The 13,721-nt window shown below is 44.9% G+C and overlaps 1 protein-coding gene across 2 annotated transcripts in view; it reads left to right on the forward strand.

Moving 5' to 3' along the window:
- PTPRT (protein tyrosine phosphatase receptor type T) overlaps nucleotides 1–13,721 on the forward strand; it is a 1,022,164-nt gene that overhangs the window by 344,171 nt on the left and 664,272 nt on the right. For both annotated transcript variants that reach the window (XM_044385622.3, XM_044385623.3), the window contains exon 4: nucleotides 6,806–6,887. In XM_044385622.3, the coding sequence (XP_044241557.1) occupies nucleotides 6,806–6,887 (82 nt within the window). The remainder of the gene's footprint in view (nucleotides 1–6,805; nucleotides 6,888–13,721) is intronic.

The following is a 13,721-nucleotide window of genomic DNA, read 5'->3' on the forward strand; positions in this document are numbered from 1 at the left end:
AAAAAAAAAAAAAAAAAAAAATTCTTGAGAGGGAATTCTGATAAGTGAAAGATTCTCTATCTCATTCTAGAATTGTTATTTCTGCAGAGGAAGGCGCAGAGAACAGTGAACAAATGTGTGTTTTCCTATCACCCATTCTCCCATGACCAGCCTTGCATTCATTAATGGAACACTTGTTAATAATCTTCATATGGGTTAGACACTGGGTCATGATGCAAGAAAAAGTCCAAGTGTTAGAAGAGTTTAAGTTGTACTTTGATTAACTGGAAAAAAAAATTTAGGATTCTGCTTAACCAGATATTTTGGTTAAATGAGAGTTGGACTGCTTTCCACTGAAGCCCAGTAATGGGTGTGGCTGTGCACTGTGAGCCAGGAGCCCAGGGCCTCAGTTTTCAGTCTACCTCTGGCTCCCCTTCTCAGCTTTGGTAATACAGCTGGCCCCACCTTTTAGGGCTTTTCAGAGACTGGATCAAGACTATGTAATAAGTGGTCAATATTGCCAGCCTTTATTATTGTGGTTATATTTCTGTTTTTATTATTTTTTTTATTATTCAGTCTCTGTTGATGAGGTGTCCTTTCTGGTCCATACCAGTCCCTCACTAGAGTCCTGACCCCTGTTGACTCCTCCTTCTAGAAGCTTGTTTCATTGATTCCCTCACCCCCCTTGTGTGTTATCCTATTTCCTTGATTCATTTCTCTCTCCCTAAAATCATGCTTCAATCTCTACTGTCCCCCCCTCCCCGAAAATCCTCTATTGTGCTTTTAGCGCTTGGGCCCTACTTCTCTGAACTACCTACTCTGCCTTCCATGGTGACCTCATCTAGTTCTTTAGCTTTAAATGACATTTAGATGCCAAAGCTACCATATTTGTAATTCTGGTCGTAAATCACCCGTGAGCTCCAGAAACATCCGTTAGGATGTTTACTTGACATCTCAAGCTTAGTGTGGCCAAAAAGAAATCCTGATGTTGCCCTGCCTGTGTGCCCATCACACACGTTCATCTTGTCATCCTCTGTATTTCAGTAAATGACACCAGAATCAACCTACAAGGTCAAGCCCCAAGTTGAAGAGTCCTCACTGAGTCTTCCCTTTCCTTCACTTTTCCTCTCTTGCTCCAACAGCAATTATTTCATCTCTACCTTCAAAATACCTCTCCAGCCATCAACGTCTTTGTTTTCCACCACCATCATTAGAGCCATCCTTATCTTTTGATTGGATGACTACACTTCCCACAGCACAGCCAGGAGGATCTTTGTAGAATGTAGATTAGATTATGTCGTGTCCTGGCTTCAGAACTTTCGGTGACTTAGAGGAAAATTCAGGCTCCCTGCTATGTCTTGTAAGACTCCGCGTTGTCTGACCCCCCAGCTAATGCTCCAACCTTGCCTTGTGCCTCTCTAGCTTACCCATTGTATCCCAGCCCCATCAGTCTCATTCCTGTGTTCCCAGATCATTCCCAACTCTTTCCTGCCTCATGGCCTTTGCCCTTGCCCCCACATTTTTCTTGAAAGGCCACTTTGATCCTTTTGGTATCATCTTAAGTACCTCCATAGGGTTCTCTCCTGACCACTTTAAGTAAAATAGACCCTCCTCCCCTTAATTACAATATTAATCACAATATTCTATTTATTTTCTATATTTAGTTTATATATAGTTTATAGTTTATATTTAGTTTTATAGTTTAATTTTCTATATTTATTTAATTTCCATTTCCATTTGCTAGAATGTGAAGTTCATCAGAGTTAGGACCTTAATTATCTCGTTCACTTTGATAGACCTAGCATGTGTCCCAGTGTTTGGTACAGAGGAGGGTCTCTGTAAATGCTGAATGAATGAATGAATGAATGAATGAATGAATGAAGACTCTGTTCCTGTTCCCAGTGGGTTTAGAGTTTAGGGAATGAAATGATTTGGGAACAAGCAGTTAAATTATGGTGTGATAGGCTGATAGGGGCTATAGTGGAATTAACTGTGCCGTGGTACATGACATAGTGATAATACAGCATGAAGAGAGACACAAAAATGTAATGCACCTTAAAGCATTTAATTTTTTTTTGTAAATATAAAATAGCTCATTCTTTTACAGAAAATTTGGAAGATCTAGGAAAGTACAAAGAAAATATTCATCTGCCATAATCTTCCTGATATCAATTAAAAGATGCATTCATAGATTATTACCACTCCTACTTTATCTTTTGTGAGTTATCTGTTGAAGTCACTTGCCAGCTTTTCTTTTGGAGAATTTATTTTGTTGATTCTTCAGAATTCTTGACACAAAACAGGTTATTTATCTTTTAGCTGATCTAGATGTTACAGATACTGTTCTCAACTTACCTTTTGGCTTTTAATTTTGTTTGAGACTTCTGTTAACATACAAAACATACTTTGAAATCATAGTTATTATGGAAGGTATGACATATTTAAGGAATATATAATATTTCAATTTTAAGAAATTGATTTTTAAACTTTTTTAAAAATTAATTTTTTTATTTTTAAAACTTTTTATTTTTATTTTTTATTTTTTGATGTAAAGTTCGATGATTCATTAGTTGCGTATAACACCCAGTGCACCATGCAATACGTGCCCTCCTTACTACCCATCACCAGCCTATCCTATTCCCTTCCCCCCCTCCCCTCTGAAGCCCTCAGTTTGTTTCTCAGAGTCCATAGTCTCTCATGCTTCATTTCCCCTTCTGATTACCCCCTTTTTTATCCCTTTCTTCTCCTACTGATCTTCCTAGTTCTTATGTTCCATAGATGAGAGAAACCATATGATAATTGTCTTTTTCTGCTTGACTTATTTCACTTAGCATTATCTGGAGGAGATAATGATTTTTAAACTTTTGTCATTAATTTCTAGCCTTAGAAAACTTAGAAAATACATATGCCCAGACCTACACAGTTTGTTCTTTGAGAGATTTATTGAAGTTAGTCTTTAGCCTGTAATCTGATCTTTGGATTAAATAATCTATGTTTAGTAAATGCATTATTATTCATATTCACTAGTATTGATATTACTCAATTATTCATAAGATACAAGCACATTCTTATATCTTTAATTTTTTGTTTGGCCAGAGTCTAAGACAGGAGTTAAAGTTTTCAAATTTTGTTTTTAGTCCTCATCATTTTCTCTTTTTTAGTGTATTAGCTCCTGCATTTAGAAAATGACATTTTAATTCACTTAGTGGTTTTTTATTTTTTTCCAGTTTTAAATTATACTTTGACACTTTTACATTATTTTTATAACAACTGTTTTCTAATTTATTTGCATTTTCCCATTATGCCTTTGTTCAACTTGTTGTTTTTAAGTTGACTGGGTCATTTTGTGTTAGGTGTTTATCTTCTAGTGTACAATTAGATTTTGTTTAGACATTCTGAGACCTTTTCTCTATTTTGACCCATTTATATTTATTGTCACAACAGCAATATTTTTCCTTTTGTCATTTTTATTACACAGTTTGAATGCTTTCATGTTTTTAAATGTATTTTCTATTTTATTCCCCTCCATGGCCTTTGCTTTTGTTTTCCTTTCAGTTATTGAAAATATAATTAGATACTTAATTCTTTAAGTAAGGTCTTCTTTTCACTTTCTTCTCTTCAGGCTGTGGCATTTATCCTTTATTAGCCCTTTATTTCTGTAGATTTCCCCCCACACCCTATACATTTTTGTTTCTGTGTCTCTGAAGGACCCTGTTACCTTAGTAAACCCCTCTTCCAGAGCAGTTGTCATGCTAATGTCAGCTGCTGTATGTTTGATGTGACTGTCATCCCCAAGTCATTTTACATAATCTCCAGGCAGCCACATGTGGTCTTAATGATCGATCTTACCACCCAAGGAAGCTGCCTCTTGGCAACCATCACCACCCTCTCACCAGTTCCCTGCTCTCTCATTATAGCTGTTAGAGCACTCAGCCCCACTGAGACCACTGGCCTCTGAATCCAATAACCTGGAGTGACCACATGGGCCGCAAAAAGTTTCCACGTGAAGGTTTTCCTGTTGGTCTTATCACCCATCTTACATTCTATCCACAGGCTTGAAGTGAGGAGTGAAAGACAGGAGGGAGAAGGGTCTATTGTATAGGCTGTTGAGGTGGTAGAGATGAAGAGCAATGAAAATTTGAACCAGAGCCATTGGACTGGAATCGAACTGGCTTTGACCTATAAAATGGTTGCTTCATGTGGTTCGACTTAATAGCAGAGATGGAAAGGCATGGCCAAATTTAGAAATACTAAGTCAGAATCAAAAAGAAAATGAGAAGCAAGGCAGAAGGAGAAGCCCGGGCAGATGTCCAAATCCCAATCTTCAGTGACTGGGTGGGTTGTAGGGCAACCCACTGAGGTCCATATTTCAGGAAGGATAGTGGGGATATTGGGGGAGACAATTTGATAGGGAAGCTGTTGAGATCTGTTGCATACAGATTGTGTTGGAGGTATTTGTGTATAATATCTGCATGAAAATGCAGATCTCTTAGTTGGGTGAGACTGCTGTTCACTGAAATGTATGGAGTGGGGCTGGGCTTGGGGATTGTCAGTGAATTGGCAGCCATTAGAGGAAAGTGTGCTCAGTAAAACCAGTAGTAGAGGAACCTCACATTTGAGGGATGTAGGAGGAGAAGTGCTTACAAAGAAACCTATGGAAGTATAGCCCCAGGTCTGTGAGAAAAAGCATGAGTGTGAAGTGTCACTTGAGCCCAAACAAGAGAGATCCAGAAAGGGAGAAGCTAGGAACATTGATAATCATAGAAAAATGGTCAAGTATTCATAATTATTAGCAAGCATTGAGTATCTACCATGTGCCATATGTTGTTCTAAATAGTGTATTAACTCCTTTAATCTGAAAAATTACCCAATAAAGTGGACACGGTAATTACAGATGAGGAAGCTGAGACACAGAGCAGTAAGATAATTTGCCCAAAGTCACACGCCAAGACTGGAACCCAGGCATTCTGGTCCAGCGCCCAAGCACTACACTGTCTTCCTTCTTAAGATAAGGGTTGGAAATACTCCATTGGATTTAGCAGCTACGAAGTTATTGGTATTGGCCATGAGAGCAGTTCTGGGGGAAGTGTTGGGAACAAAGTCCAGATGATAGTTGAGGGGAAGTTTTGCAGTGGGAAGTAAGGGGGTGATGAGAGCGAGTGTAGATAATACTATTGAGAATCCCACATGTGGTTGAAACACAGCTAGACTGCCCTCGAGAAGAACCTGCTATCTAAGCGTGGCTTTTAAAGAATAAGAGAAATGCCAGCATTTGCGTGTGCCAAAATCAGTGATGAAAGAGAGAGTTCAGAGACACGGGATAAAGAGAGAGAACCGAGAGAAGGACGTAGAAGCTGGAACACGCAGTGGAGATGGGGAGGGGTCAAGAGCACCGGCATGCCGTGAGGAGAGGAGGCAGTGGTTAGTGTGTGGTAATTGGAGGTGTCATCTACCTCCGATCGATGGGCAAGAAGTTAGAGAAGTCAGCCCCTCTCCTGTCCTCTTGCCTCTTGAAGATGTGCCATGGGTAACTGCTGGGATTGGGAGGGTGATGTTGAAGGGGGACATTTGTGTGGGGCACGGAAGTGGAGAAGGCAGATTTGCAGTAGGCTTGTCAAAGTTGGAATGAGGGTGTGAAAGAATTGGGGCTTTGGGTGAGAATGATGTGGGTGGTTAGCCAGCGTGGTGGGGCGACCCTGGGCTTGCTGAGAATACAGGAGGTCCAGGCCGTCATCTAGACTCTAGGAAGGGTGAGGTCCAGGGTACCACGTGAGCCACAGGAGCAGGAGGCTGGGTCAGAACACTGGTGGATGGAACTTGTTGTTTCTGGAGTGGGCAAAGACGTGGATGTGGCTGACGAAGCTGGTGGGGAGATAAAGGCCACTGGAATTAGGGAGGTCGGGGCATTGGTCACAGTGTCCACATAGGTAGTCACATCTCCTAGGTGAAGTTAGACAATGGGTGGCAAGGAAAGGGGTTAACCGAGTCATAAAAGTTCTACTGAAATACACGTTTGGGTGAGAGTCAGAATGGAGAATTCAAAGAACTCGTTGCCTTTGGATTCCTGGATACCAACATTTGTGCATGGGGCTGGCTGATCTTCAAGAGGTGTTATTAAATTCAGATGGAGAGAGAGACAAACCAAGAAGCAGACTCTTAACTACAGAGAACAAACTGATGGGGGTGGGTGGGGATGGGACCAGAGGGAGGGGGTCAGGGGGTGGGGACCAGGGAGCGCACTTGTTGTATGAGCACTGGGTGTGGTATGGGAGTGTTGAATCACTACGTTGTATGCCTGAAACTAATATAACATGAATGTTAGCTGTATCGGAATTAAAATTAAAAAAAAAAGAAATTCAGATGGAATATATTCCTGGGGGATGTAGAATCAAATCAGGGTAAACCCTCCTTGGCTTATGGTGGCTTCCAAGGTAAGCTCCTCTGTCACACTTCATAAGAAAGTTGTGATATTAGAAGTAATTCTCCTCTGTGCTTCACTTGAAACAACAATGAAAAAGGTGCAGATTGGGGTTTCAGGCCATGTTTGGGTTGTTTTCCTGCATTCAAGCGTTATTTCTGAAATCCATTAAAAATGTTCCATGTGGCTGACTCCTCTTTTTGCTGGTCATTAGAATGTGGCCTTTTTTTTTTTAACCTTGTTTTGAAGAATCTGAGTCCGTTGCCAGGGTAGCGTATAAGGCTAATATAAGGCCTCTTTGGGAGGTTCTGGCGGGAAGCTGAAACTCAGAGGGTTTGGGGGCTGGGCAGCTTCCTGTGATGCCTGCAACCACTTCTGCGAAATTGACTCCCACCCTGTGTGTTGCAGGTGATATTTGAATCCGTCTCTTTGAAGGGTCATCCTGGCTACATCGCTGTGGACGAGGTCCGGGTCCTTGCTCATCCATGCAGTAAGTTTGTTCCCTCCTCCTCACGCAGCCTAGCTCCGTGCCAGACTGGGGAGCTTGGAGCCTGCAGTCCCCCCTACTCATTCAGCTCACAACCATCTCTGGCTCTCTCTCTCTCTCTTTTAATCCTTCAGAAATGCTTACATACTCAATGCAATCAGTCCTGAATAAATTCGTAATTTCGCTGGCCTGTTCAACAGGCAGCACCTACAGGAATTTGCAGAGAGTGGCAAAACATCTTCGTTTGAATCTCTCTCCGTCATTAAGGGAGTCTAAAGTCCTGATTGTTTATTAGTGGGATTCAGACCACTGAAGTGGAAGAATTAGAGGGCTTTGGATAGAATCTTGTGCAATTGTCTTAAAAAAAGAACAACACCAAAACACTGAGCAAATTAGTACACTGTTCACTCACAGGGAAAAGTACCCCAGAGCTATTAATTCTTTAAAAGTAATTTTAAATACACTCATCAGCTCTGTGTAGGCGTTGGGAGAGATTTCTCACAGCGGTTAGTACTTACGGTCCAGCGTCAAGAGTCCTCGAAGGCATACCGCTCCTTCCGTGCCCATCCAGTCTCCCCCTCGAAATTCTCTCACTTTGCTGTGTTTAGTCTCAGATATCTCAACGTGTTTGTGGAAGGACCTGTGGTTCCCAGTTTCACGAAATCCCAGAGGGGAGTTGGATGGCATCTTATCTAGTGACATTTGGTTGGGGGAACTGTAGTCAAAGGGATATGCATGGTGATGATGGCCCCTGGGAGGGCCAGCTGGGATGCCAGCCCCATTAGTTTGTTAGCCTTCTGTGTATTAGAGATTCCCATTAATTTCTTGGCATTAATTCCCATTAATTTCTTGGTTCCAGGTACTCCTGGAGGGCTCGCTCTACTCCCTCCTTGTAGCCATGAGTCATGCTGTTGGCGGTGGTACAGTCTGCTATTTCCTCAAGAAGTGTCATGCCCTTTGTTGTTAGAGGGTTTTCAGTCCTTCCATTTTGGGGCTCTTCTCATGTCAGCCCCATCCATGTTGCTTTAATTGAAATGACACTTTCGACTCCTGCTGCAATGAATTTGTTAGAACCTTAAACATCTCTTCCTTCCCTGGTGCTAGAATGCCGTTGTTTGACTCATTGCTTAGAGCACCTCTCTGGAGGAATTTGGGACAAGTTCCAAGGGGTTTTGGCAAGGCAGTGTTTGGGATCGTTGTGTTTTGTGTCTGTGCAAGGGAACCCTTCTTCCCAAAAAACCAGCCAGCTTCTCAGGAAGGCTGAGATCCTACCAGCTTCTTCATTACTCTGGCCTAAGTTTCCTGCCCTCTGGGTTACTTGCTGAGTCTTTGGGATTTCCTTAGGTGGGTCTGTCCACGCAGTCATGCCTGCTGAACCAGACCTCATGGAAAGAGGGTCCCAGTAATCCCCCTCGGCCATGCAGTGGAAATTTTCACCTCTGTTGTGAGGCCCAACCTGATCCCTGTCCCTTGTTCTAACCTCAACTCCACCTTAACTCCAAGCACTAGTTTGCCTTTAAAGCCGAATGCTTCCTTCTCTCTGAGAAGTCCGTATGGGAAACGGTTCTCTGAAGGGTGTTTGGATGCCCTTCCACCCTAAAGCCTCATGGCCCCCCACCTTGGAGTCTGTCCCCCTCACTGGGGCTGCTCCTGAATTTAGGATTCTCCTGATGACCTTGTATTCCTCCTGCTGAGGAATGTGGTTTGCATGGTTATGGAATTGCTGAGATCCAATTAGCCAGCAAATGGACCATAGGCTACACCTCAGAAGGATGTGACTCTGGCTGTGTTCCTGGGTAATGGGAACACAGTGCATAGTTTAGTCTCGATTCTTCGGCAGCTTGGGCTTGAACTTCCCAGTAATCAAAATGTGAGGACCCTTGTGATAGCAGCTGGAATTGGAAAAATTCCACTGAACGGTATGTACAGATCCTGGTGGTGCGTAGAGTCCTCAGGGGCCTATGCACGCAGCTCCTGAGTCCTATGGAGTTGAGCGATGCCTCGCCAAGGCCCCTTCTCCAGTTCACATCCACTCTGGCTCTTCACTCCTACTTTCTCTCATCAGATAAATTAGTGCGCATTAGCTATGTGTCAGGAACTCGCACTGGGCACGGGGGATACTTCAGTGATCAAGTTGGTTAGATCCTTGTCTCCATGGTGTTAACTTAGCCGAGCAGCAGAGGGAGGAAAGCCACTCAATAAGTAATATTAAGTAGTAACAAATATAATTTCAGATAGTGATAGAGCAGTGAAGAGAATAAATGTGAGTGGCTGGGTTTGGGGAGGGCTCCTTAGGTAGAGAGGGCAGGGGACAAGTCTGGGCACGTGTGGTCTGAGCTGACACCCGAGTCCCTTGTGTGGTGATCTAGGGAGGGGGGCCGGCCAGGCAGAGGCAACAGCAGGTGCAGAGGCCCTGTGGTGGGAATTCACAAGTGTTGCCAGAGTAGCCAGAGTATAGGGAGCACAGGGGAAAAGGGTCTGAGTGAAAGTTAGGGAGGGAGGCTGAGGCCAGGCCACGAAGGGGCTGAGCGTTTCGAGGTTGGGCTTTAATCGAAGCATGAGGAGGCACCCCTGGAGAGATTTGTCCTGGGGATTGATTTGATCTCATTTAAATACTTAGAAGATCACTTTGGCTGGTCTGCACAGAATGAGTTGAAGGGGGGGAATAGAGGAGCCAGAGACTGATCAGGAAGAAAGTTCTGGAGTCATGGAAGAGGTAGGTGGAGGTGGCCTGGCCCAGGCTGGTGGAGAGACATCATTCATCATTTAGCGTGTGTTTACTGAGCGTGTACTCTAGGACAGGCACTATTCTGGGTTTATGGGAGTAAGACACATTCATTCTCTGCCCTCGTGGGCTTCCATTGAGATGGAAGACACTGGAAATGAAACAGGTAATTATATGATCTATAACAGAGGGTGAGTTAGTCGCAAAGGCTGCCATACAAAATGCTACAGGCTGGGCGGGCTCACGCGGCCGAAATTTATTTGCCCGCAGTTCTGTAGGTGGAAGTCCGGGATGACGAGGGCAGGGTTGGTGTTTCCCCTAGGCCTCTGTCCTTTGCTTGCAGGTGGCTGCTGCCTTGCTCTGTCCTCACACCGGCTTTGCTCTGTGTACACGTGCTCCTGATGGTCTCGGTGTGCCCAAACCTTCTCTCCTTTCCAGGGCACCAGACAGATTGGATTAAGGTCCACCCTAAAAGCTCTATCTCCAAATACAGTCACACTCTGAGGTGTTGAGCAGTAGGGCTTCAATATATGAATTTTTTTTTTTTGGGGGGGGGGCACAGTTTAGTCCGTAACAGCTGGTGAGCAGTGCCATGAGGAAGTGAAGCACGGAGAAGGAGAGAGGTGGGCAGGTGAGAGATACATTTAGGAGATAGACTCAGCTGATCCTATTTGATGGGTTAGTTTGGGAGCCAGAGGCATCAAAATGGCGCTCTCCTGGATTCGTGGCTAAAGCCCCTGGCTGGTGCAGGCTGGGGTGCTGTAAGTCTGTGGAGCCTGAGTGATGCCTTCCAGCGTGCCGACCACGCATGCGTCCTGCGGGGGCTGGGGGATCGCGAGTCCTGCGTACGGCTAGTGGCTTCTGAACCATCCTTTGCACTGACCATGCCTTTTGCCCTCCAAAGCCTTCATATGAATGCATTTATGACTTCACCCGTGGGTGTTAAAAATTTAAGTATATTGAGAAACAACACATTCTCCTGAGGCTTTGTAATTCTCCGCTTCCATCATCCAAAACATTTTTTCTATTAACATCAGGTCAGCACTTATCAATAAGCGATTCTGCTAAATATTCCAGAAGTTCCAGGGCGGGTGCCGGGGGGTGCGGGGGTGGCGGTGAGTGCCTGACTTGCAATTGTATTCTCGATAGATTTGAGCTGAAGTTACGACTTCACATGGTTGCCTTGCTGCTTCCAAAACGCCGACCGACAGACAGGCATAATACTCAAAGGAAATTATTTTCGCTTACCAACTGAAGCCTCTCGTCTATATTTTATAGCCCATTTAACATTTTTTTGTGGGATCCTGAAAGTATTTTGGTCATAGTCACCACTCTGCTGTCATTCACCGTGTCAGCCGTGAGCAGGGACACCGCAGCTACAACCACACATGAGAAACGTCAGCCAAATTTTCCACCCGGTCTCCCAAGTTTCTCGCTCCCAAGTTGACTTTTAGAATTTTTAAACTCTCCCCCCCCCCCCCCCCAATCACAACCTTGCAGGGCCATGTCACCGAGCCCACGGAGCGTCTGCAGCACGTTTCTAATGTATGTACTGTGCTTTCTCCTCACTTGCGTGGCTTCCTACTGAGCGCTGTCAGGTTTAAAGAGCGAGATAAAGGGCACAATACTGTGTCTTCAGATGCTGCACTGACATCGGCAGGAGTTTAAATGTCACCAACATCAAGGCATTTTGCCCCAAATGCACAGCCAGTTTGCTGTTAACCCCATTCAGCGGGATCCCACTTTGGGGGTGCTGGGTCTCAGTGGGGAGTGAGGGTGGAATATTTAAAACCACAAGCTGGAGGCCGGGCTGGGCCCCAAGGTCAACTGTGTTTGGCCCCCGGTTGGCAAGCGGAAGCTGGAAGGATAAATTCTTTCCCCGAGCTGTGGATGCTGGAGGAAAATCACAGTTGAGAGAGCATAGGGCTCAGAAGTGGACCAGAGTGTGTGTGTGTGTGTGTGTGTGTGTGTGTGTGTGTGTATATGTATATGTGTGTTGGGGGGGGCAGAGAGGGGGAGAGGGAAGGTCAGAAAGGCCAGGAGCTCAGAGAAGTGGCCTGAACAGGTCACCAACACAAGAAGGCTCCCCAGAGAGAGACTTGTGTCGTGAGATGGGAATGAGGCCAGGGCTCTAAGAGCAGACACAAGAGTAAGGGCATATAGACAGAGGGCTAAGCAGGAAGAGGGTGTTCTAGGTAAGTTCTTGTGTCAGGAACCTTGATCTAGGGCTAGCAGTCATGTGATCCACAGCCTGCTGCCTGGAGGGGTGGGGGCATCCCTGGATTTATGAAGCCAGACGAGGCAGGACTGGCCAGTGGAATTGTTCTAGGTGACTTACATAGGAGCTGTCAAACAGGGACTGCACGTGAGAAGAGCTTGCCTGCAGATGTGTTTTGTTAACTCTGCATGGTGTTTTAATGGAATTTAGTTAAGATTTTAGAATGAGAGATTTCACATAAAATCGGATTGCTTACTTGGGTTGGAAAATTGGACGACTGGCTGCCCTGAGCAAAGTATTCTGGAGTGGCCTTCTCTGCTGGATTTGAGTAACAGCTGCCCCCTTTCAAGGGGTCATGGGGTCTTTATCCATTTCTCCTCAGGCCCTACCACTCCTTAGTTTCTCCTCAGTGCTGAGGCTGCTGTCAGATACCAGTTGTCACTGTGCGTGCAATGTTGCTGTTCTTATAGAAAGAGACATCTTTATTTTATTATTTTTTTAAGATTTTGAGAGAGAGAGAGAAAGAATGAGTGAGAGGGAGGGGCAGAGGGAGAGGCATAAGCAGACTCCCCGCTGAGCAGGAAGCCTGGTGTGGGGCTTGATCCCAGGACCCTAGGATCATGACCTGAGCTGAAGGCAGACACTTAACCGACTGAGCCACCCAGGCACCTCGAAATCCTTATTTTACAAAAATCTCTATCAAAAGTGGGCAAGTGAATGATGGAGCAGGAGATGGTGTTTCGTTTTTGTTTTGTTTTATAACTGAGCCACTTTACTCATTTATATAACTGGCTCCTGTGGGTACATTGGTTCAGCCTCACTGCTGTAAACCATCCATGTTTCACCAGAATATTAACCCTAGGGGCCGTTAAGCCTCTGAATTCTCTACCCCTGAACCTAGAAGGGAGGGAGGAAGAGGGTCTGAAGATGAAAGAATCCAGACAAAAGGTCGGCCGCTGAGAAGCCGGGAGTCAGAAGCAAGCAGGAGACATTGATCCAGAGAAGATCCATTTCTCATTGCACAAATCCCAGAGGTTAAACCATTTGCCCAGTGTCCCCAAGGGTAAGGACAGACGTCCCTTTGTGAAACCCAGCACAAAGCCTCCCAACACTGGAGTTAAGACTGTCCTCCCTCCCTGCATGGAGTGGATGTTCCCTCTCTATCAAACCTGGGGCATAAAGGGACTTAGAAAGTTTACTCTTAGTCCTACTTGAAGAATTGACTTGAACTGGTAGTTCCAAAAATAACTTTATAAAATGATACAGGAAAGCCAAACGGGAACAATTTCAAACAATCAAAGCAGCATGACGTTTGTCAGGTTGACCAGATGCTGGAATCTTCAGTTGGGAGAAGCCCACAAAGAGAGGTCTCCCCTGCGTCTTCAGTGCTTGGGGCCACTTGAGCAGTGAGGTCCTGAAGGTAGCACAAGGGGGTCCCTAAGCTGTTGTCCTTTGTTTGAGAGCTTGAGCGGGTGTGTTTTCACACAGCAAGTCTGCCTAATCATGCCAGAGGTTTGGCTTCGGCTGAGCTCTACATGTCATGACACACATTGGTAGAGCCCATAGTTCAACGTGTGAAGGCCATGGGGACAAATGGCAAGGAAGGGGATGACTCATGATTAAATACTTGGGAGCAATGAGAGGAGCCTTCAGTCAGCAGAGCCTGGCCTGCAATCCTTTCCTCTCAACCCTGGGGTCCAGGTGATGTCATTGACCTCCCATTACGCAGGCAACTGGGGAATGTGCCATTTAAATGTTGACTTTGGGGCTAAAATTTGGGCTGAATTCTGTTTGTCTCTTACTCATGCCAACTTGAGCCTTGGTTTCTGCCTCTCTGAAAGGGGAATAGTAACATTGTCTGCTTTACAGGGATGTTAGGAAGTTAAATTAGATA

The sequence above is a fragment of the Ursus arctos genome, unplaced genomic scaffold (assembly GCF_023065955.2).
Source record: "Ursus arctos isolate Adak ecotype North America unplaced genomic scaffold, UrsArc2.0 scaffold_16, whole genome shotgun sequence".
Classification (NCBI taxonomy): Eukaryota; Metazoa; Chordata; class Mammalia; order Carnivora; family Ursidae; genus Ursus; species Ursus arctos.